The sequence below is a fragment of the Gouania willdenowi genome, chromosome 16, assembly GCF_900634775.1.
Source record: "Gouania willdenowi chromosome 16, fGouWil2.1, whole genome shotgun sequence".
In the NCBI taxonomy this organism is placed as follows: Eukaryota; Metazoa; Chordata; class Actinopteri; order Blenniiformes; family Gobiesocidae; genus Gouania; species Gouania willdenowi.
Genome location: NC_041059.1, coordinates 23,622,821 through 23,648,273, shown reverse-complemented (window position 1 = coordinate 23,648,273; position 25,453 = coordinate 23,622,821). Strand labels below are relative to the sequence as shown.

The window sequence follows — 25,453 nt, the reverse complement described above, 5'->3', positions numbered from 1 at the left end:
TGTTAGTGTAGATTCTACTCATTGTTTTATAAATGAGGCCCCGGGATGTGTAGATGCGCACAAAATCCCTTTATACGGGAAGAGATTTGTCAATGAAATGGGTTCAAGAACCTAACATAGACCTGTAAACAATAAAGTCTCCACCATCAAAATAAAGTTTTTACAACACTTTTTAGTGCAACCAATAGAGCCAGGATCAGCAGAGGGGAAAACAGGTAAGTGAGACTTTAGCTTACGTCATAACGATACACATTTGAGCTTCCAGACATGTCACTGGAAAGCATCTAGAATCTGAAGGAATAAAGTCTGGGAGAATGAAACCAGTGTGTTTCAGTTAGGCTGTCGTGATGACTCAGCACTTCAGGTTTTTCCATTAAATGCTGCTCAGTAATCACTGACAATGTGGGTTTTTCATCATTTGTTCACTATGAAATTCATTCTCACAATTCCAAACAGCCACGCGGCTGCAGCTCAGAAAATGAATAAATTAGTAGTAGCAGTAGTTAATAGAAGTATTATTTGTATTTTGCCAGTTTAGTCTGTAATAAGTGACATATCTTAGTTTTGACAACAATATTATTAAACGTGTTTAAGTGAAGTGTTACATCTGCTGTGATTTACATCCATCTGACTTCATCAAGTTTTTCTTTCCATGTTTCTAAGCGATCTATTAGTGAACAAACAGGGAGTAATACTGAATGTGAACTTGGGGCGTCTCCAAAGTTGGAGTAAGAGGTGGAGTATAGAAGGTGAAGGGAAGGGGTGAACCCCCATAATTACACAGACAGACACAGACGACACTAGGATGTGTGTTTTCACACTCCTTCTTTTTGGACTTACTCTTTGAATATTTTGAGGAACTTTATCTGCAGTGTCGAATAACTTTTTTCCTAAACAATACTGTAAGTACATTTAATATTACATGTTCGAGACAGAAACTCTTTGACTTTGACAACTAACCGCAAGCTTAGTATTCAGTCCTGTTTGTTAACTTTTTTAAAATCAACAATAGAAAATGAGATCTTTAGGGAAAATAGATTTCTCAGGAGATCTCTGAACATGTTTATTTACCATATTCTACACCTTTCACCTGCATCATGAAAAGTCATCAGAGGGAGCGAATGCACAAAACAGACCAGATCCATAAAGGCAGCTCAGGACAAGCTGCTGCTTGGTTTTATAGTAAACAGACTCTGTTGGATCCACCTCAGGGTTCAATGATGAAATGAAGAAAACAAGCAAGCAAATGACTTATGTATATTAATTCATTAAATGGATGTTGGTTTTATTAATTAGGTGTAACATTGATTACGTTTATAGTGATACAAAGATTACATAAACTTATTAAATGTCCAGTATTATGCTATTTTTCACCCATCTCTAATTGTTCTAAGAACCCCAACAACATAGTATTTGATGTTTATTTTCCCAAAGTCATCGGTTTTCTGGAGTTTCAGCATTATTCACTTTCAGAGCGCTCCTAAAAACAGGATGTTTTTTGGGTCTTTATGTATATGCATGAGTGGGGGTAAACACATGCAACACACACTGCTTCAGCGTGTGTTTATCACAGCAGCAGCAGTAAATCATTAACAGTCTTCCTTCGACTCCTCACCTCACAGAACTAGTCCATTCAAGGCGATAGTCCATTGTTTTGTCCGACCGCTCCATCACAAACACGTCAGATCATCCCATAAAAGCGATACGAGGCAGTATAACGGCTACTAAAAATGGAACTGATTGTGACCGCTCATGCTGCGCCGCAGAGAAGTAAACTCTCAACTATCAGCTGAGTCAGCTGTTTCAAACACTCACATGAGCTACTATTCTGCTTTCTTGTCATCCTCACCTCCTATGACCACAGAAATAATCCATTTAAGAAGATAGTCCAATCCCAGATAGCACGCATACGTCTCGTCAGATCGTGCTTTGGCATTCTACTCAAATGCGTTATTTTCTGAGTTTTGTTCCCCCAAATTGGTGATACTACTTATGAAATTGTAGAACTGTAAAATGTCACTTCCATGAAGCTGTTTTTGTGCTAGGGCTCTTTTGGCTTTGCTGCTGGAAATACATTTATGATCATGAACTGTGTCTCTCTTTATTTTGTCCACACATAATAAGCTATTTAGTGGTAGTATATTGTTTTTTGTTGTTGTTGTTATGATATTGTCATATTCCTATCAGATTTAAGTAAATACTCGACTATGGATATGGAGATATTTATACTAATTGAATGATCCGAGCTAAATAAAGGTTAATATAAGCTGTAAAGAGGCCACGCTGAGCATCTTTAATCCATCGTCTAAACATTGGCCAAACGCCGACGTCTGCCCAATGAGCAAACACTCTCCATAATATGTCTCACCAATGCAACTTCATTCATCGTGCCGACGTCGGCGAGATGTATGTGTGCTATCAGGGTTGTTTCGTCCAACCGCTGCATCGCATTGGGTCACAAACATGTCAGATCATCCCATAAAGGCGATACGAGGTGGTATAACGGCTACTAAAAGTGAAACTGATTGTGAGCGTTCTTCGGTTTATCTATATACTGGATTATTTATATTCTGAACGTAAATATATTAACTGTGATAAAAACTATAATGTCAACCTGCCTTTTGTTTAACCAGTGAGGTAGTTTGAGAGGGAGGAGCTCACATTTTTATAGAGTAGAAGGAGCGTCGCCCCTTTGGAGCTGACTTTTTACAAAACGTGGAGCAAAGGAGGGAGGAAACAGAACTTTTTCACCTTTGGCCTTCTTAATGAGGCTAAAGGAATGTATATCACTTAAAGTGACTTTTTATAACGCTGCCCCTTTAAATCAAGCTTGTAATGAAACTTATTTGGTTTCACCTCCCAGGAAATAGATATATCTGAATATCTAAAGTGTCAAAATGTGTGAACTTCTGATGTGCATCTTGTCAGAATGGTTGTTTTGCATTTGTCAGTGCTGAGGAGTGAAAATTAAAAAAACATGTTATGACAACTGTGAGGAAAGGTTGGACAGCATAGCCCACATGTTCCCACAGCGAGTGAAGAAAACACTGTTTCACTGTAGCAAGGAGACAAACAGATGAGTGAGGCTGAGGTCAGAGGTCGTCAGCTCTGCATGGACGCATGACCCCTGCACGCCTCAGGTCAACAGCTACCGTGTACATTTCTGCCTTGGGACGCCTCACCTGCCCGAGCTTTAAACACTCTAAACCTAAAGTCAGCATTATTGTTTTGAAGTTCGGTTCAAAACTTTATTCGTATGATCTTAAATCGTTCACACTGATCTGACTTTCAGGGCGTAATCAGTTAAATATTGTTGGACATTGAACACAACAGCCACGATGTTGGCTTTAAATGACCCTCCTGAGGATTGTTTGGGGGGAAACAGGCTGTAGAGCTTTTCAACCTCTACTAAATCATTCGAACCACCTACGTAGCAAAACAAACCAAACCTCTTTCACATGAAGCTGGGTGACTGCACATGACTGCAGATAGGAAAACACCGTTCTCGCATTAAGTTCACACCTGTTTTATTTTTAACGTAGCTAGTTAGCTACGCTCCCACACTGCGTGATTATTTCTACATTATGAATGTAGGCCAAAATTGCAGCAATAATGTGTTCATTGGTTCTGGTTTATTCCAGTATTTCAGTGCAGTAGCTACATTGATTGAAATGCAAATTAGCTTTAGTAAATTTCAACATTTTGTGAAAATTAACAAAAAAAAAATGAATGGTTATTTGTTTGTAATGACACTTGCCAAAAACACTGGGATACAGTTGTAATAGATTAATTGTATGGTGACACAAATGTATTTCCTTACACTGTTCCGGATGGTGTTTTTCCCTTACATTTAGTGTTTTTCCCTTACATTTAGTAAAACGATTGGAAATCTCTGCTTTTTGAGCGACAGTACAACATATATTTTGAATATCAGAGTGTCTGGGAACAGTGTGAACTGTGTGATCATTTTGCCTGTAATAATACTGTTGTACCCAAAGTGAACATCATTACATCCAAGTTAAAAGCATTTTTAAAAATCATTTTATTGTTCATTTAATGTTTTTACTGTTGATTTTAAACAATTTTTTAATGTTTTATGTTACACTTTTTGGTTTTCATCACACGTCATTTGAAGTTTTATATATAAGGCTGACATTACACTGTCAATATCTGTCATTAGCATGAATAAGGCGTCATGAAGGCTTTTATTAAGTGTTGTTTACCAAATATGACACCTTTCGTTAAATTATGGCAATTTTGGAGCTATGTTGCCATTTTTTGGGGTTAGGTGGAGGGATCTAGTAGGATTAGGGTTTGGAGTAGGGGTTAGAGTAATGAAAGGTTAGGGTCAGGGTAATGAACGACACTTAATGACAGCCTTCATGACACCTTATTCATGCTAATAACAGAATAATGACAGTGTAATGTCAGCCTTGTGTATAAAACTTCAAGTAAAGTGTTACCCACTTTTTAATCATATAAAGATTATTGAATTGCCTTGTGTATGAAATGCACTATACGTGTAAATTTGCCTTGCCTTGAAGCAATGTCACATTATGTTGAATGCAGAAATCCAAAAGAACCTCTGCTCCTGTTAAATAACATAAGAAGAAGTATACTGTAAATAGGACCAAGGGTGAGGTCCACTAATACAGATGAGCTGACAGAAACGAGACTAAAACTTCCAAATTCTTATAACTTCTCTGAGACCAAATGTGTTTTAAAAATGTATCAGAAAAGTCAAACTAATTATCAAGTGTCCACTGGTTCAGTGTAAAGCCTTTGTAAATCTCAGATGTTTCCTCTACTTTCAGTGTCCTGTGTCTCTGACTGAATATCTTGTTTCTGTTCTTGCTGCAGTTGTCATCTCTCATCAGAATGAGGACCCTGGCCTTCAGCCTCTTGTGCCTGTTGTGCTGCGATGCAGTGCAGCTGGACAGACGTCGTCCCAGACCCATCACTGTCAACGTGGAAAACCAACCAAGTCCTTCTGCCGAAGCAGCAGGTAATCTCTCTGTTTTCTGCTCATTCTTTTGTCCCAGATCTGATCATCAACCTTTCCTCCTACATTGCAGAGAAAACTTGCAAAGCCATCCCGCTGGATTTTGTTTTTGTCATTGACAGCTCCAGAAGCATCCGCCCTAAAGACTATGAGAAGGTCAAAACCTTCATTATTAACCTGCTCCAGTTCCTGGAGATCGGCCCTGATGCAACACGGGTCGGCCTCCTTCAGTATGGAAGTGAAATCAAGCCTGAGTTTTTCCTCAATTCTTACACCAGCAAGGCTGAGGTGGAGCAGGCCGTGAGGAACATGAAACACCTCGCAACAGGAACTATGACTGGTCTGGCCATCCAGTACACAATGGAGACGGCCTTCACTGAGGAGCATGGAGCCCGGCCACAGAACATGCTCATCCCTAGGATTGCTATGATTGTGACTGATGGGAGGCCTCAGGACTCCGTGGAGGAGGTTGCAGCTCAGGCAAGGCAGGCCGGCATGCAGATCTTTGCTATTGGAGTGGGAAGAGTGGATATGAACACCCTGAAGGCCATTGGGAGTGAGCCACACTCAGAACACGTGTACCTGGTGGCCAACTTCAGCCAAATAGAATCCTTGACCTCAGTGTTCCAGTCCAAACTGTGTGGAGGTAATACCTCTCATTGTCTTTCATTGCCTGTTTGTCTTTTTGTTTGATGTCAAACTTGTGATCGGTCCTGCATGCATCAGGTTCAGATCTGTGTGAGGAGGTGAATCATCAGTGCCAACATATCTGTGTGAGCAGCCCTTCTTCATACAGGTGCCAGTGCAGGAAGGGCTTCACCCTCAACCCTGACGGCAAGACATGTAGAGGTGAAAGACTTTCTCTGTAGAACTCTATTCATCAGGTTCTAAAGTGAAAATAACAGCGAAAACATTCATCATTGTGTAAATGACTGAATAATCCAATCGTAGATATCTCTTTCTGTCCAAATTCATAAATTCAATGAAACGCCACAAGTTTCGCAAAAGCTCAATCATTTGACTGCCATCACAAATGGTCCAAAAAAGTCTTATTTTTTCTAAAATCCTACAATTTCCGACAAATAATTCCGCAAAATTGCCCTAAATTACACAAAAATCTGTCACAAAATCAAGAAAATCACTTATTGCTGGACATCAGCTATATGTGGAAGTCCAAACTAAAGCACAATGATGTTGAAATTGCACTTTTAATTGCCTAAAATCTGCAGCCCTGTATTTGGCCTCTGAACTATAGTGAGTTCGAAACCTTTGCTTTAGAATTGAATGCACTACCATTTAATCATGTTTTACATTCATTTCAGCTGATTTATGTAAATATCCACGAGAAGAATACCAAAAATCTTTTTGAGAATATAAGTTTTTGTCAAAAGAAAAACAGTAACTGCTTATGAAGTGCCATATATTGATCTCCTGCTAAACTGGATGTTTATTCCTGTTGTTCATCTCTGCTCCAGCTGAAGATGCATGTGCAGTGGTGGAACATGGCTGCCAGCACATCTGTGCTAATGTTCCTGATGGTTATGAATGTCTCTGTCGTCCAGGATATCAACTCACCATTGACAACAAGACGTGCAACAGTAACAACACTTTTTCATCAACAAATTATTTGGGTGTTGAGAAAGGATAACAGTTTACACGCCTATACCCGCTTTATAAAAACCACAAGCAGACTTAAAATGAATAAACTCATACTTTATATTTAGTCCTAAAGATGAACTGACTCCACTAGGAAAAGGTTTTTTATTGAGACTATTTATCTCACTTATCTATTTATTTATGTTGAAAAGAAAAGGGTCCTGTGTAGAAAAAAGCTGGTTGTTAAGCACAGTTTTGCACTAAAAACAAGTATTCATGCTGCATCAGGGCCATAGCGCCCACCCCTTTTAAAACAGTGCAAATGGTACGACCCGCATGTGCTTCTGCTGCAGAGCTGTGGCAGGTAGTCTGAACTGTGCATGTGACAAGGAGCGGGAGATAGACAGCAGCAGGAAACCATGTCTTTCCTCAAGAAAGGAAAGCCAGGCCAAAAATGCAAGGAAGAAAGTAGAGGGAGAGAAGGTCAAATGAAGGACAGCAACGTTTTACTTCATTTTTCAGAGGTGAGATTTAAAACACCTTTTTTTTTGGCAATATATTATTTTAATTGAAAATAACTGTGTGCACTCTAATGCATTTAAAAACACTCTGTTTGCACGTCAAACTTAATTTAAAATAAAATTATTTAAAAAAAAAAAAAAAAATTATTATTTTGAAGACTGCATTTTTCTGCCACCATGTCTTAAGTAGGTGGCCAGAGTGTCCCCATGATTCTAATCATTCTATATTTACCTTTTATTAAGCAGATATATATATATATATATATATATATATATATATATATATATATATTTAGCCACTATATTGTAGCAAAACTATGTCACAAACACAATATTCAACAAACCAATAAATTATAGTTTTTATAGTAATTATAAAATACAAGCAATAGATATGGAGTCATTAGGTTATTGTGAAGAAAAAAGAATGCTTATATAATAATGCAGCAGTGGCCCAACAACATGGTTTGTACCCAGTGCCCAAAATGTGGTGCTACTCCCCTGCACACAGTTGGAAAACTACTTTTTCCTCCTCTGGTGGATGTTAACAGAAAGTCTAGTGGGGGAGAGTTCCTACAGGAAATGTGCTTTAGCAATCATCAGAGCAGCTGCAGAAATGAAAGGGGAGTATCCAAGGTGTCTGACTATCACCCAATCATAACACAGTCGCCGTCTGATCCAATTCAACACCATCACCATGTTATACTACCACTATGAATTCGAAAACAGGGATCTATTTTATTAATCATGAAATTAAAGCATGAACAGGAACGATTAATCAGTCACACAACAGTCACATCGGTGAAGGTAAGCTGCAACTGTAGCCACATGCTTGCATTTTGTTAACAGCGAGGCAGCTAATTTAACCTCTTAACACCACCACCAATTTTTTTCATACTTCCCATTTATTTTCAGCCATGTGTGGTAAGTGTTTCCAATTTGAACTTATAGGTTTTGAATTTTAAGGAACATATTTCTAACACTTAAAGCTGCTATTTGGAGTTTCTGAGAAACGTCTCGATGTCCCGCCCTAAACAGCTTCACTTCCTCCCCCTGCCTCTGCCATCTGCCAGAAGCCACGCCTCTACTTTTCTGCACGTGCATTGCGGAACATAACAAGGTTACATTGGGTAACATTGATACAGGTCTATGGGTCAGGTAGAGCCAAGATCATATTTACCTGTTTGCTGTTGTGACGCGCGACTTTGTTTCCGTGCACAGTTCCATATTCACTTTGATCGACAGTCTCAAAGACAGGAAGTTGAAGCCTATTGGCTGGTCGCACTTGGCGATTGTTTCCATTTGTATGGGGGTCTATAGGATGAAGGAGGGACTTATATACATTAATGTACATTAATGACCACTGGCAGTAGACCATAGTTAAAGACTAGTTAGGTATTTTTTCGCATTTCAAAAGAATCACACATAAACATAGATTTCTCAGAAACTCCAGATATCAGTTTTAAGGGTCTTTTGTCAAATACTGTATGTGGTGCCTGATTTGTCGGGTGTTGATGTGGTTGTCATAGAAACTAGTGATTTGTACAGCTGCAGCCCAGATGCTTGAAGCTGAGTGTCTGTATTATTTAGGAAGTGTTGATTTTCAGGAATAGACTTCTGCGACCTGGGGATCCACGGCTGTGAGCACGACTGTGTCAGCATCCCTGAGTCCTACGTCTGCAGGTGCAGCAGGGGCTTCGTCCTCAACGCTGACGGGAAGACCTGCAGGAGTATGTGCATCACAGCCGGATGGATAAAAGTGTCCAGTCAACACATCACGACCATACTTCTTTCTGCTTTTCCGTCCAGAGGCCGACCCCTGTGCAGATGGCACCCACGGGTGTGAGCAGGAATTCATGAGCACAGAGGGCTCATGTGTGTGTAAATGTAGAGAGGGCTACATGCTTAAACCTGATGGGAAAACATGCAAAAGTATGTGGCCTTTTTTCAAGCATTCTTTTCTCGTTTAATTTAATGCTTGAGTCCATTTAAAACTGGATGCTATAAGTGTTTGTTTGAAATCACCATATGATGTGGAAAAAAATGTCTTTTAACTGTAAAATAACAGATCCAATGCAATGGAGTAGAATAACGCTCAAATACAATTTCACTGATATCCCAAAAATATATTAAAAAATAAGAAGTCGAGATTAGTTTTTTTCTTTATCTATAAACAATAAGAATCATATTTATAGATTGTAGGTAACGTTCCGTTAACATTGTTTAATGCAGAATGCAGTTTTTGCATTTATGGTTTGTAGGAGTTTCTGTCAAATCATCATCCATCATCATTGTGGCACTGCCCTAAAGATGAAACATTTTTTTTTGACTGAAACTACAATAAAAGTCAAATTATTTCTGATGACTAAGTAATGAATTAAAGACGTTTGGATAAATCTATTAACTTAGTCACAACTTGATGTTAAAACTAACATTTGTGTCGGAACAGACACAAAGAGACAAATCTCAGCCTGAGAACTAAGGTGAAAATCCTGACAAGCACACCATTAAACCTACTGGATCTCAAATAAACGCTGGTTTCCTTAGCTACAATGATCTTTCACGACTGTAAAAATCCGAATGTACATTTCAGAAACTTTAATTCAGTCAATATGAAACTTGATCCCTTGAATTATTTGTGAAAGAAAAAAAAAAACAATTACAACCATATCAATGTATTTTTCATTGAATTCTTATACACAAAAACATGCACATTATTTCCTGATGTGCTTTCTTATCACTACTGACAAACGCTTTCCTCTGCAGAGATCGATCACTGCATTGATGGAACCCATGGATGTGAACAGGAGTTCATAAACACTGAAGACAGATGTGTGTGTAAATGCAGCCAAGGATACACACTCAGACCTGATGGAAAAACCTGCAAAAGTAAGTTGAGGGTGTATTTTCTCACGTTTCTGCTCCTTCACCAGGAATTTTTTTTTTTTTTTAAATCAACCTGTTTTTTTTTTTTAGTCTAACTGGCAGCAACTCATTGTTGTCATGTTGGCCAGGTTGAGCTGCTGAAGTTTAAATTAAGCATCGGAATAGAATCATATATAAGAAGAGCTTTTGAACAAAGCAGGACTTTTTGCTGCCAGACACCCTGGTTGGACGGTTTTAGAAACTGCTGATTTGACTATTTCAACAGATTACAGAGGAAGCTCTGAAAGGGAGAATATATGCAGTTTTTGCTTTGTTGGTAATGACCGGACACCAGAGGAAAATGTTCAAACTTAAATCAAGCAGTAGCTGGAATATCCACTGCAGTCAGTATTTTAGCACCAATGTGATGCATTCTAGTCATTCTGAATAAAAATCAGAATCAGAATAAACAAAACGAAAGAAAGAATAAACGTTAAATAAGTGTATAATTAAGTAAAAGACTGTTAAAAATAAGGATTAGATACACACACATTACAGTAGTAAAAAATAAAGTAATGTCGGATGGACAATACAAATTATTAGTGCAGTTGTAAAGGCCTGAAGGTAGATGAATATGTACTTAATAATACATAGGGATGTAACGATTCACTCAACTCCCGATACGATTTGATTCATGATACTGGGTTCACGATACGATTCTCTCACGATTTATTTTACAAAATGGGACTGTATATAAATGACTGAAAAATATTCCTTTATTTTTTTTGAGGGGGGAAAATACTGTACTATTTTTCATTTTCAAAAGAATCCCTTGATAAACTATTCAAAACAATGCAATTTAACTAAAAATAAATCTTGAATGAAATAAATAAAGGAATAATACAAATGAAGAAGAAGCCTATTAATTTAAATTCTGGTTCTATAGTAAACAATACAAAACTGCATAATAGTTATTTTTCTTTTTAAAAGTGCAACTGAAAATATATTTTGTGCCTTAACAATTGGAAAAAGTCATTTTACTGTATTTAGGTCAGATATTTGTTTGAACCAGCAGAGGGCGCTGGTAACCCAGTGGTCGGTTGGCATGCAGATATTTTGCAGTGAAGAAGAGATGCTATGCTAGCAGACAGAGCTAATAGAAAAACGTGACTTTTACAGATATTCACGTAATATTACAGATATTCCTTCGGTGCTAAAGGGGTAATGAATCATTTATGAATATGTTTAAGAGTAGAAGGCGGCCAGAAAAAAAGTATTAGCAGATTTCGCTCGCCGCCAACACTTCTGGTTTAAAAAAGTACTGCGATTCAATTTTCACAGCATCGATGTGAATCGTTATACCTATGAATCGATTTTTAACTGCCTTACAATTAATCATTACATCACTAATACATATTAATACATATCCTCTCCTGCAGAGACAGATCACTGTGCTGATGGGACACACGGCTGTGAACAGGAGTTCCTGAACACAGAGGATTCCTGTGTGTGTTCATGCAGGAAAGGATACACACTGAGGCCTGATGGGAAAACATGTCAGAGTAAGTCCAAACATTTTAAACAGGTGATTCAAAAAACAAAGCAAATAAATAAATACATGAGATTTATTTTCATTTATTTCATAACAAAGGACAGTTTAAAAATGAAAGATCATTTCTACCCAAAGTACAGCACACTAGTAGTATATAATAATTACACACAATAGAACATAAAATACAATCAGTATTTCCGTTTGTTGTTGAATGCTTGGAGGTTTCCAATTTGAACCAAAATAACGAAGGACAACTTTTTGTTTTTGTGTTTTAATCCTGTTTTTGGTATTCGAATGTTACATAATTTGGATTTTTCCACCAGTTGGTAGGTCAGTCTTAATCCCTGTCTGTACTAATGATTGACTCTGGATTAAGGGGATATTCTGTTAGGCTACATGTTTACACGCAGCGTTTCGATCTTCATACAGTGTTTTCCCCTTTAAAACTAGCAGATCAGTTGGGTAATGCTTTTGCTAGATGGGGTGATTTTTAGGTAACAACTGTGCATTTATTGTGAGTAATAGATTTCTAAGTGTGGCTTTCATTGTGTCTCTGTTGAAACCCACAGGTGTGGATCTGTGTCAGACCGTGAACCACGGCTGTGAGCATCTGTGTGTCAATACGGCCGACTCCTACGTGTGTAAATGTTTGGACGGATTCACACTGGCTGAGGATGGGAGGAGCTGCATACGTACGACCATTAGAGCGTCTGATCATAGATCCATGAAAGGCTCACAGACCTGATGCCACTGTTGTTATTTCTGACAGAATCTGAGTGCACCGATGGAGCCATGGATCTGGTTTTTGTCATCGATGGTTCCAAGAGTCTGGGTCCTTCCAACTTTGAGCGAGTGAAGCACTTTGTGAACACCATTGTGGATTCCCTTGACATTTCTAAGATGGGAACACGCGTGGGCCTGATTCAGTACTCCACCAAGGTGCGTACAGAGTTCACCCTGGGCCAGCACACCTCCGCCAGCGTCATCAAACGCGCCGTGACCCGGATGCAGTACATGGGTAGAGGCTCCATGACGGGTTCAGCCCTGCGGCACATGTTTGAGCTCAGCTTCTCAGCAGAGGAAGGTGCCCGCGCCAACGTGTCCCGTGTTAGCATCGTGTTCACTGATGGAAGATCACAAGACGACGTGTCTGAATGGGCCAGTAAAGCAAAAGCCTCCGGTACAGCTTGTCCTGTCACTGAAACCACCGTTAACTAAAGTATCTTCTGCCATCATCTGTATGTTTTCTGATTGCTTTAGGTGTGACGATATATGCTTTGGGTGTTGGAAAAGCCATTGAGCAGGAGCTGAGAGCGATAGCCTCAGAGCCTGATGACAAACATCTCTATTACGCTGAGGATTTTGAGAAGATGGGAGAGATTACGCAGAGACTCCGGGCCAGGTTTTGCCCAGGTATAGTCCACACAACTATCTCACCCCAACCCACAGCCAACGGGAGCCCATCAGGGTTGGGGTCAATTACATTTTTTAGTTACAATTACGTTTTCAATTACCCATGTTCAATTACAATTCGATTACGATTACAGTGATCAGCATTTTTTCCAATTACAATTCAATTACAATATTTTTTATCCTCAGAAAGTCAATTTCAATAATAATAATAATAAATCAATTTTATATATAATATATAATATAATATATACTTTTTTGGACACTCAAAGTCACTTTACAGAATTAAGGGATTATTCTTTCACTCCACACTTAGTGGTGGTAAGCTACTATTGTAGCCACAGCTGCCCTGGGGCAAACTGACAGAAGCGAGGCTGCCATAGTGCGCCATCGGCCTATATTCATACTAATATGTTTATTATATCTAATATTACATAATGTTCTCAGTTACAATTAATCACAATTACTGATCATGAAATAAATAACCTATTAAAGTTAACCTTCCTCTTGTGCTAGCTTTCTGTTAGCATCTCTTATGATAACCGATCTTAAATCAGCTGTGAAATACTCTAAAAACAAATATCTATCATCTAATTTCTTTCCTATCTATTGGTTGCCTTGTTATGCTTCCTAATAGATGAAAATATAGGTTTTGATACTTTTGGTGTGGGCGTCTGAGCCTTTTTTGTGTCACTATACCCCTAGATTGATATATTTTTTAAATGGTAAAACGTGGGAACACTTGATATGAAACATATTTTATTAATGTATAACCCCATATGTGTAGAATTGTACATAGAACTGTAAAATGGTTCCCCAGTTTTACGTGAAATTATAATTGACAGTTTTTATAGATTTTTCAATGCAATTACAATTACAAGGTCAATTATCTAAACTCGATTCCAATTTAATTACGATAACAACAGCAACAGATTATTTAAATTACAGTTACAACTACACCATAATTGTAATTAATTATCGATTACACAATTGCAATTATACTTGACCCCAACCCTGCTCTCCATCTCTCTGGTGCTCCAGTGCCACCTGCTGCCTCTGTCAACATTAATGTGCGTCACTCACTAAATCTCTATTCATTTATTCTGCAGTCGCAACTCCAAACACATCTGTACAGATGTGTTCTATAATTTAAGGCTGATGTTTGATGAAAACACACAAATATCCCTTGAACTTTATTTTTGCTTTTAACAGATAAATCCTCTGATGACGACATGTGTGAATGTGAGAATGTGATCCTGTTTCAGACCCAAACCTCTGAGAAGCTGAAGAACCTGGTGCAGAATAATATCCTTTCCTATAGTGAGCGGTCATTAAGTTTAGGTCATTGAAGTGAAAATATTTGCACTTTTATTAGAATTTGTGGAATTTATTAGGTTCATTACGTACTTCTGCTAAGAAGTATTATTTTCTTCTGCGTTTATTTATTTCTTATTTTTTTCGGTTTAGCAGGATTACGACAAAAGCGCTAATGGATTTTGACCATATTTTTACGCCATGGAAGATTCCATTAAATTTTGGAGGGGATCTAGATCAATATACTGATTCTGGATCCGTTTCTGTCATCATCTCATCGTGGGTGAAATTTCAACAATTCATATCTCAGTTTGTAATCGACTAATCTTTATTAAATTTGACTCAGTTATTTCTGGTTGGTTTTTCTATTACCGTACAGAGTTTTATCCAGATGAGATCCAGATTGTGCGTTTCATTGCCAAGTTTAAAAAAAAAAAAATGCATATTTGGACATTTGGACCTACTGTTCATTATTAATAGGAGTAGAAATGTGTTGCCAGCCTTTAAATGGTGAATGAACATGGTACCATGATCAGGATCAGGATCACTGATCCCCAGATAACTGAATAACTGCCAAAGAGGATATTAGGCGTTTGGCATAGGTTTGTGCTCTCTGAGTGCTCTTGTTTAGAAATGATAAATATTCATTACAATGAATCAACTCTAAGATCATTTGTTGCAGAAGAAACTGGATGAATTCATGTTTTAGAATTCCCATCAGCATTTTCTCAGCTCACTCACTGAGTGTTTTGTTGTCCTAAATGTTCAATTATTGGTGTTTTCTGTCATTTCATATACTATTCTTCTTCTTTAACAATGTCACTTGAAGTCTTGGTGAAGAGGCTGGAGAATCTGGAGAATCGACTTGTTCAAAACTGAACCGTGGTTTACTTCACTGCTGCTCCCTCTGCGCTGAGACCTATGCAAATACATATTTATATCCTTTTATAGTAAAGCTATGTATTTTAAAACATGTTGTTTTTCAAGTATTATTGCTATGAACAACTGTGTACAGAGAAATGTCAAATAAACATTTTATACTTCACATTTTTCAATCGCTCTTGGGTTTCTAACGTCTCTATTAAAGCCACGTGATTATCCAGGGAACAAGGTAAAAAAAACATCTTCCAATTCAGGTGTTTTTTCACGACTAATACAACAGCTCATAACCCAGAATTTGTATTTAGGAAGTATTTTAAATTCTATGACATATGCACTGTAGTAAACAACTGAACAGCAACACTTCTATAAATTAAAAATAAATTAGTAAATACAGTAGATCAATAGATATTATTCTAAGTACCAGACAATCCCAAATTAAAGGTTGGAATTTTTTTTTTACCTGATATAATCATAATGAGAAAGTTAAAAACCTTTATCTTATAATTTGATTTTTTTTTTTTTTTTTTGCATTATCCCTCCTGATGTTGATGTTTTGTTTTTTCTTGTCTCAGCATGAAACAAATCCCATCCTAATGGAAAGATCTTTTAGATATCTATTTGGAATTAATTTTATTTCTCAAAGGAGGCAAAAATATTTAGACCAACTACTGGCGTCAACTACAGTGGACATAAATGAATAAAGGCTATTATGACTGGAAGTTTAACTGTTAAAGAGTCAGTTTGTTAAAACAACTGCATAAGGTGTATTTGAAGAAAAAAGTAATGGACCTATTCTTCACATAACCACAAGCTGGAGAGTTGTCCAACCATAGACTCCCACTATGCCCACGGCTCGTCCTCCTCCTCCTCCTCCTCTTGCTCCTCCTCCTCCTCCTCCTCCTCCTCCTCCTCCTCCTCCTCCTCCTCCTCCTCCTTATGAATAGTCAGTGGCAGTGTTGCCAGGTTGGGGAGGATTTCCTTCCAATTGGGCTTCTTTTGAACATGTTGGACTCGAAAAAAAAAAAGGCATTGGGGGAGTTAATTTCATTTGGGCTGCTTTTCACATCATTTGGTGGGTTATTAAAAAAACATCATGAAAAAAATACAAACAAAATAGGTGAATGACTGATTTTTGAACTTATCATCAGTCAGTGTGTCACTGTGGGACAGTATTGGCCACTGCAAATTCTAAGCACCAAACAGGGTTAAGAGTTCAACCCAACTATACTCTAGGTGTGCTAGCATGAATGCCTTAGCTTCAAACCCCAAAACCATCTTGAAAACAAATGTATTTAGGTATTCAGTAGTGTTGGTGATTGATTCTTGTACAACTCTTTATATTTTAGTCAAAGTATTTTAATTTGGCTAATTTAGTTGTAAAAATGTAAATGGGCTTGATAGCGCTTTATCCCTACACTTAAGTAGTCTCAAAGCACTTTACAATATCAGCTCATTCACCCATTCACACTCACACACCAATGGGACTGACCCCCCCCCCCCCCCACCGCCCATAATTTAAGGAATTTTCTTCAGCCAAAACCTCAGAGTTTAGTTCATCTTTAAGCTTGGACTTTGCCTTTAGAGACGGTATATGGTAAAGGCAATTTGGTTATCTGGTTGCATTATTTGTGAGGAGCGTGTTTGTGTTACATATTGTCTCGGGATGGTGAAAACATTTTTTTTTTATCATTGACTAATATGAATTGATTCTTTTGTGCGTTTTTCAAATTGCAATAATAACCAGATGATTCCAGCTAACTTGGGCATTTTATTTACACTATACACTATTGAAGGTGCTGTGAGGTATTACTTAAAAAAGAAGTCAAATAATTCAGCAGTTTACAGTTGTTAAATGGAAGATCAGTAATAATAAGCAATAATAAAAAATCTGGATTCTTAACCACCCCTAATATTCACGTCTCTTTAGAGGGGTTGATCTGTTTTTTATTGAGGGTGGCAGGATTTTGCAAAGTGTTTAGGCTGGAAATTGTCAGTAAGATCTGGCAACCCTGTGAGCAGAAGGCAGTGCTCCCTGCCCCTCTTTAGTCTTTACTGCACTTACTTTACTGTATGGGACAGGAAGGCAGCTGGCTTGCATGCTCTCACACACACATCCAGAGGGAAATAATGGTGCACAGATACTTCTAGGAACTGGGAACAAACAAGCTGTCCATGTGTTCACACTTTGGCAGCAGATACATTCTCAACTAAGGACTTTTTTAAGTTAACTTGCTTTTGTTATCATTGATCCCTTTTCTTTATTTCTACAAAGTTTTGAAAGGTTGTAAACATGGGGTGCTCCTCTTCCAGTGCACAGACTGTGGACCAAGAAAAAAGACCAGGCACAAAGCCTGAGGAGTTCAATGGCAGCACAGAAGGTAAGTAACCTCCATTTACAGGTTCTATGTGTTTTACCTGATACACACATGACTACAGGCAGTGATTTGTGTGTGTGTGTGTGTGTGTGTGTGTGTGTGTGTGTGTGTGTGTGTGTGTGTGTGTGTGTGTGTGTGTGTGTGTGTGTGTGTGTGTGCGTGTGCGTGTGTGTGTGTCAAGCAGAGCTCACAGTGAGGGGTGTGTATCTGCAGGCTGCTCTGGTACACTGTGTGCTTTCTCTCTCACACACACACACACACACTGCTGCACACACTATAACTTTTTTGTTGTTGTTGCTAACATTATAAATAATTCACATTCTGCACTTTTATCAATTCCCACACATGCCTAATGTTTTTCTTTAAGTTTCTGAATTTCTTATGAACAAAAAAAAAAACAACAACATTTTTCTACTGACTACTTGGTAAGAAGAAGAATCCTTAAGAGCAAATGGATGGCTTTAACTAATCTCATTAAAGTCAAACTGAGATGCTGAGTGTGCGTTTAGATTAGAAGGTAAAGCTTTGCATGCTGACCACAGCGCGAGGAAAAAGTAAGGATTATTATACAGTATATCTATATGAAGCCTGAGGCTAGAGCTGCAACCCAACCAGTTTTATGACACGACAATGGTGTGACTTATAACCACAAGCACAGATGCTTTTCCAAAGCCTATGAGGAAACTACTGTTTAAGTAGGTTTAAATGGGTTCAACTTTTAGTCTATACCTTATTTTTTGACAAGTATAAAAAATGTCAATCCTTTGTGATAAAGCGACAAGTGTAAATGTGGCATACTTGACTAATGTCATACTTATATTTTAAATATTGTATTGGACTGTGAGGAAAATAGCTATTTAGGTTTTTTCACATGTGGTTTGTTCAGCAACCATAACAGCTTTAGTCATAAGCAGAGAATGTGAAGAAAAAGCATCAACTTCTGATCGTCTTAACCTTTAAAGTTTAAATTTTATCCTGTTTGTGTCGCACACTTCCAGGATAAAGAAACACTCCACTAGCTTGTGCATTTGTTGAATTTCCTTCAACAAATGCACAAGACTAATGGAGAACCTTGAGAAGTGCTACAGTATGTAAATTAGGGCTGGGACCAAAAGCTTGTGTCCAAATTCGATTATATAACAATACTTCGTTGTGGATTTGATATATTTTGTCACTCGATAGTAACGGTTATTGCGAGTGTAATTTCCTTATTTCCCTTATCCAAAAACAAAAGTTGAATCATATACTTCTAGAAACAATACATGAGTCAAAGTTCCAAAAAAAAGTCACAAGTCAGTCAGTCTGTCTGACAAAAAAGAAATATCAAGAAAATCGCGATATATCGTGAATCGATAACTGGGATGCTTTCATGGCTCCCTGTGCGAACAGAGCATTGTGAGTCTGTGTTGCGTAGCTTTGCAGAGACATGCTGTATGTCCAGGCCTGACACAGCCAATGATTGTCAATGCATAGCTAAACAGCCTACTTCAACATGCCTATGTCACACCAACACAGCAGTATGTACAGTATGTTCTCCCTGCAGCACCCCACGTACTCCACCACAGTCCCTGCCCTTGTTCAGACAAAGCCATAGTTAATGTTTGAATAAAGAAAACAATTAATTACATGTCAGAGAGAGCTGCCTAAACATGTGCTATCTGACACAGTTCCTTTTTGTTCATGATCCTTTCGCCTACATCTCTATACATTGCTTGTGTCAGAGCTTTGTTTCGTCAGCCAGATTCACCTGCAGGCCCATGGGAGCCTTTGCTGCTAGTTACATCACCACAGCAAGAAAACCAGTTATTGTACCCTTTATTCGTGGATGGAGGTTTTAGGTCATACAGTTTATGTTGTGTCTAAATATGCAGCTGTAGGCCATGACTGGTCCCATTCCCATACTGAGCCCCCAACCCCCCCATTCTCTCCTCCGTCCTGATGGCTGGCCATGCCACTGTTTTGACTGAAGTCTCTATTATCTTTGACCACTGAGTATGTTGACACGCCATTCATCCATGCCTCCAGTGTCTGTCTCAACAAAAACACAAAGTGGACGTCTCTCGGTGACTGTGCAAAGGATTAAGGATCAAGAAGAGGAATCGACACTAACCAAATATTGAACCAAAAGATTTAGAAAAAATAATCAAAAAGTGATGTAAAGCTTAAAAAAATATGGCCACAGTTCTGGTTTTCAACTGCTATTTCAAATATATTAGAAACAATTATCAAGCTTTGATTTGTTTTAAAGCCATTGATTGGTTGTTGCGAAAGTTGTCAGGCAGTCGCATTCCTTTCCGCTCATCACTTTCAGCTCCTTTGAGCTTTTCTGACAGTCCAAACCACCCACCCGTTCCACTCACTAAACCCTGCTGGTTTGTCGACAATGTTAAGTACTTGAAGCAAAGCTGATTGGACAATCCTTCTAACCGATAATTACTCCAGTAACTAAATTTTTTTTCTCATCTATCCTCCATCGTCCTACCTGGGCTGGTTGGTCCAGAGGAGCATGGACGAAGGAATAACCTTAGCAGTAGAAGCATCTTCTAGAACGTATCACCCCTACAGCCATGTGTATTTCATTTCCTGCCAAGACAGACAGTCCCTAATATCAGGGAAATTAAATACATTTCTTCTCCTGCACACACTTCCTGTGTTTTTTCCCATCTACATTACTGATATGCTGACTTTAAATACAGCTGTGTTTAAACAAGGCTTGTGTATATTCTTTGATAAAAGTGTAACAATAACATTATACGGGAGATTGAATAAGAAAGTTGATGCATAGCTGTCGTAAAAATATTGCACTACATGTAGAGTTGACCTTCGACAGCATGTGCAGACGAGGAAGGGGAAATAACTGAAAGTAAATGTTTTATGAAGAATATGTACATAATCCAGAATGACATCAAACAGACGGATGTATTATTTTAAATTTATTGCCAACGTATGTTTTATAAAAAATGACCAGACACTAAAAAGTTGTTTCACATAAAATCAATCCAAATCAAGTAGGTTACTGTTTAAACGTAACAGCATTTAGTATAGAAAGCTGATTTGGCTGAAAAGATGTAAAAAAAAAAAAATCACAGTTTGTTTGTTCATCCTTTTGGGAATGACTGAATTATTTGTCTGTCATCCTCAGAAAGAAGAGTCGATTTTACCAAAGGTAAAAAGTCTGAAGCAAACATTGAATGCTAATGATCTGAGGGTCTGCTCTGTGTTATCAACAGAGATGACCTGTAATGGATTAGAAAGCCTTTAGAAAATGATTGACTTTGAAATCTTTTGGTAATTTCTTGCATCTCTGGGGGAGGAGTTGTATGTGTGTGTGTGCGTGTGTGTGCCTTGTTATTCTATTTTAGGATACTTGATTCATTGAGGCTAAATACCTGTAATAATTTGCACATGATTAAATAAGATAATTATGTTCAAGTCTCTTCATGGCTGAATGACACAAACAGTTTCTGAAGTGTGATTTTTGTTTGGAAGCTCTAGCAAATGTTCAATTTAAAATAAGCAAATGTTGATCTTTGTTGTCAGAATGTGAACACTGCCTTAGAAACTAAGAAGTGCAGGATGATTGAGCGTTATGAAATATTCATTTTTAAATTCTCCTCCTTGTTTTTCCAGCTTTGAAAAATGGCTTCATTGCAGAAGATGCTCAAACCATTGAGGACCAAATGCAGTTGCCAGTGCAGACTGCCATACCAAATGGTTTACAACTGGGTACAGAGGATGTGATGGAGGTTGTGTTGGTGGCCCTTGAAGCCCAGGAGGATCTTGGTTCTGGGGAGGATCTCATAGCTGCTTCAGTGTCACAGGAAGAACCTGCAGCTCTTGAAAAGCCACCTGTGGAGGTTGCAGTTTTGGCTCCAGAAGGGGATGCTGTTGAAGTGGAGGTTGCTGTGGCAGCAGTTGAAGCACCTTCAGTGGAGGAAGAAGCTCCTGTAGAAACTGGACTGATGGAAAGCACAGATATTGTTGAACCCTCTGCTGATGAAGATGTGGAGGCAGTGCATGAAGAGGCTCCTTCTCTGATAGAAACACTAATGCCATCAGACACAGTAGCTGAGGTCCAGGCCAAAGTGGAAGTAGCTACTGAGCCCTCACAGGAGATAGTTGCTGAGGCTTCAACAGAAGAAGCTCCTGTAGCTTCTTCAGAAGTAGAGGCCGAAACCTTGAATGAAGTAGCCGCTGAAGTTCCTACAGAGGAAGCTCCTGTGGTTCATACAGAGGAACCTACGGATGTTCCTAAAGAAGAAGAAGCCCAGTCTCCTCCAGAAGAAGCTCCTACCGATACCTCCAATGAAGAAGAAGCTCAGGTACCTCCAGAGGTAGCTCTTACAGAGCCAGCTCCTGTGGCTTCTTCAGAAGTACTGGTTGGTTCCTCTGAAGTAGCTCCTGTGGCTCCTGCAGAAGAAGCTCCTGTGGCTCCTGCAGAGGAAGCTCCTGTGGCTCCTGCAGAGGAAGCTCCTGCGGCTCCTACAGAGGAAGCTATAGATGCTCCTACAGAAGAAGCAACTGAGGCTACCACAGAAGTAGCTGCTGAGTCTCCAGCAGCAGTTGTCACTGAGGGTTCTGTGGAAGTATCTGATGACGTTTCTAAGAACCAAGTTAAAGAAGCTCAACCTCCAGAATCTTCTGCAGACATGGCCTTATCAACAGCAGCTGAGGTATTGGTAAAAGCTCCAAATGCTACAGAGATGAACGCAACTGACGATTCAAGAGAAGGTGAAGTATCAACTACCTCGGTGGAGTCTTCAGAGACTGCTGAAGCTTTGAGAACATTAATAGACCCCCAGATTGCTGCAGCGACTGTTCCTAGCCTGGCTGCAGTGATGGCAGAGGTAGCATCAGAAGCCAACGTTCCTCCACAAGAAGAGCCAACAAATGGGACCTCAGCATCCACTACAGACGTGCTCGTCCCAGTACCCGAGGCCCCGTCAGGACCAGCCATTGACACATTGCTGCCTTCAGAACCTCCAGAGGGTAAAGAACACACTCAAACATTTTATTTTATTAAAAGTTAGTTCTCTCAAGAAAAATAAATGTAATCAGTGTGTGGAATATGTGACAAGGGTGGCAAAGTGAGAAACCTGAAACTGTATCGTTTAGTTTGTCCTGTCAAACGATGTTTCTACTAACCTTATAGTCAACCAAGTTATCTCTGTGTATGTCAGTCCTGTAATAGGCAGTAAAGATTGCAGCCTTGCGTATCGGCTGATACCGATATTGATCCAATAGCAGCATGAATCATAAATACTTTCATTACATTTTAACCTCCAACATAATATCTACAGTATTCTACAATTGACTGAAATGAATAAAAAATGAGTTAGGAAAAGAAAAAAATACGTATATTAAAAATTTGAATTCGATATTCGTTTTTAGGCTGAAATCTGACCGATATCGTATCGGGACAACCCTATTATTAACCCCTACTATGCAGTTAGAACTATGTGAGACACACAACACAACAAACTATGTGACTGACAGCTGCCATTGTTAAGATCACATGTAGAGCCAACAAAACCTGCCAAACAGAACTTTCCAACAAAGCATTCTGCAGACTCATCAGAGAGCAGTTAGTTGCAGATCATTTTCAACTCTTTAATGATGCGTGTATGTCAGAGAAGGCGTGAAGAAGGCTGCTGATCATAATCTGGTGTAACATTAAAATGAGAGTACTGGCGGCTCACTTGCATTTAAAGAATATAAAAGTCTGACACAGATTTAGGAGGAAATTAGTTAATAGGACACTCCCTTTATGTTTGAGGTTTTTTTTCAGATATGTGACTTGAGTGCGTGAGAATGTGTCACCATGTGTTCAAATAGGAAACGCAAATGATTATTGCAGTCACATTTAGTGACAGTTGTTACCCTGGCATGAGGTGACGTCAAATACAAATCTGGTGATTTCACGTGTGCAGAGAGTTCAGCTGTGTCCTTCTTTGAGGTACATGCTATACTTAAGAGCAGTGGTGCCCAACCTTTTTTGTCCCATGTACAGACCCTTTCCAAAAAATTAATATATCATGGAAAAGTTGTTTCATTTCCATAATTCCATTCAAAAAGTTAAAACTTTCATAGATTATAGATTCAGGGCCCACAATTTAAACGATTTCAAGTATTTATTTGTTTATTTTTACATAATTTGGGCTTCCAGCTCATAAAACCCACGAAAACAGGATTTCACAAAATTAGAGTACTGTGAAGAAATCACCGTTTACTGGAACCACTGGACTGTTGGCCAGTGGTTCAAGGTCCTCTTTTCCAATGAAAGTAAAGTGTGCCTTTCATTTGGGAATCAAGGTCCAAGGGTTTGGAGGAAGACGGGTGAGGAACAGAACAGATCGCTGCACCCCAAATCATGACTGACTGTGGATACTTCACACTTGACCTCAAGCAGCTTGGGTTCTGTTCCTCACCCGTATCGGCCAATACCGCATAAAATAATCATGTCATAATCAATTAAAAGAATGGAAAGTATTTTACTGAGCAATATTATTCTTAGTTTGTGGTAAATTTGTTGAAAGAAATAGACTAAGAAGGAATTAGGAACGTTTTTTTATTTTTTATTTTTTTTAAATGACTGATAAAAGTTTCCAAGTACCTCCCGCATTGTGCTCCTGTACGCCGAGGGGTAAGCATTAATAATCAGTACATAGAAAAGACTGCTCTGTTGCCAAAAAGCCACGTTCAGTGACATAATGTAATGGCTTGAGTGTGAAAGTGTGATGGTCAACCCCTGACAAACCTTGTGAGGTGTAACAGATGCTATCTCCTGATATCTGCTGTGATTGAAACCATATCTGAGTGAAAACCAAATGTGTTTGTCGTTTGTGTATGTTTGCAGTGACCCTGGCAATGGAGAGTCCTCAGAGTATGGAAATCGAGAAAGCCAAAAAACACGATTGAGATGGTAAGAGTCCCAAAGCCCACCCAACAGAGACACCGTTTTATTGTTTTGCGCGCCTTGAGGTGTTCCATGCACCTGGAAATGGTGTGAGCTCGTAAACAGCCTCAGATATTGAATCAAACGGAAAGAAAATGGACAGAACTTTCATATTTTCCTTATGTTTACAAATATTGTGTATATTAAAGCTTTATTTGAACATTTCTATGTATTTTTTCTTTCAGAAAGGAAACCTTGACCAAAGGAACAACTGGTAACCTCCCAAAGAAGACTGGAAATAACTCAAGGTGACAGGATGCTGCGAAAGCAGAAAAGACACTAATTTTTCATCTTTTACTCATGAACACTTACTAGTATGGACATCAGGAACGCTAATGCTCATGTGCCTTAAGGTCTTGTATTTTTAAAGAGCATTTGTATTGAAACTCAGAGACATCCAGTGCCTCACTGCCACATGTCACACATTAGCGCTACTGCATGAAAACCAAGCTAAGTAGGAATCTTTGACCATTGTAGGAATAATTAGGTGATGTGGTACTTATTTTTCTAAACTCTTTGATAACAATAGGAATGTAAAATAATTAATTCCATCTTCAAAAGCATAACTACCATCCCTAAACGCAGGGATTGTGTTCATTGATTTAGGACTGAGTGCAATGTTTGGGCATATATATATATTTTTTTTTATTTAGGGAATGGGAAGGGATAAACTCAACTGTGATTTTAAACCTATTTTGTTTGTATGATTCTTTCTGAAGCCATTAACCTTGGCTTAAACACTGCTTTTTGGGACAATAAGCCAAACAATCTATGCAGGGCATAAAGTGACAGGGATACCAAAACTGGAGGTCTGTGAAGTTAATACACCAGCAAGTAGTTTTTAAGTCAACATCAAGTATTTTAAAGGTCAAGTTGTCAGAAAAATGCACATTTTGTACATTAGTGTTTGTGTTTTAGAGGCGAGGCCTTACTGAGTAATACTGCACCCATTACAGCAATAGTAAAATCAGAAATTACTGTGAT

General features: G+C 38.6%; 2 protein-coding genes across 3 annotated transcripts; both read left to right on the top strand.

Moving 5' to 3' along the window:
- Positions 1-790: 790 nt before the first annotated feature.
- On the top strand, positions 791-15,302 carry LOC114478199 (matrilin-2-like). Its single transcript, XM_028471082.1, has 14 exons — positions 791-902; positions 4,861-5,005; positions 5,076-5,648; positions 5,729-5,851; positions 6,478-6,600; positions 8,724-8,846; positions 8,926-9,048; positions 9,883-10,005; positions 11,421-11,543; positions 12,103-12,225; positions 12,303-12,713; positions 12,794-12,946; positions 14,156-14,248; positions 15,081-15,302. The coding sequence occupies exons 2-14, from the start codon at positions 4,879-4,881 to the stop codon at positions 15,134-15,136; spliced, it is 2,274 nt and encodes a 757-aa protein (XP_028326883.1). The 5' UTR covers positions 791-902; positions 4,861-4,878; the 3' UTR covers positions 15,137-15,302.
- A 1,915-nt stretch (positions 15,303-17,217) lies between these two features.
- LOC114478200 (fibrous sheath CABYR-binding protein-like) lies at positions 17,218-24,739 on the top strand. Of its 2 annotated transcripts, XM_028471086.1 has the most exons (5): positions 17,218-17,517; positions 21,145-21,751; positions 21,911-22,503; positions 24,371-24,436; positions 24,655-24,739. In XM_028471086.1, exons 1-4 carry the CDS (start codon positions 17,430-17,432, stop codon positions 24,430-24,432), a joined length of 1,350 nt encoding a protein of 449 aa, XP_028326887.1. In that variant the 5' UTR covers positions 17,218-17,429; the 3' UTR covers positions 24,433-24,436; positions 24,655-24,739. The 2 variants fall into 2 exon arrangements, with proteins under 2 accessions (XP_028326887.1, XP_028326886.1); XM_028471085.1 differs by having other exon boundaries at positions 21,145-22,503.
- The last annotated feature ends 714 nt before the right edge of the window (positions 24,740-25,453 follow it).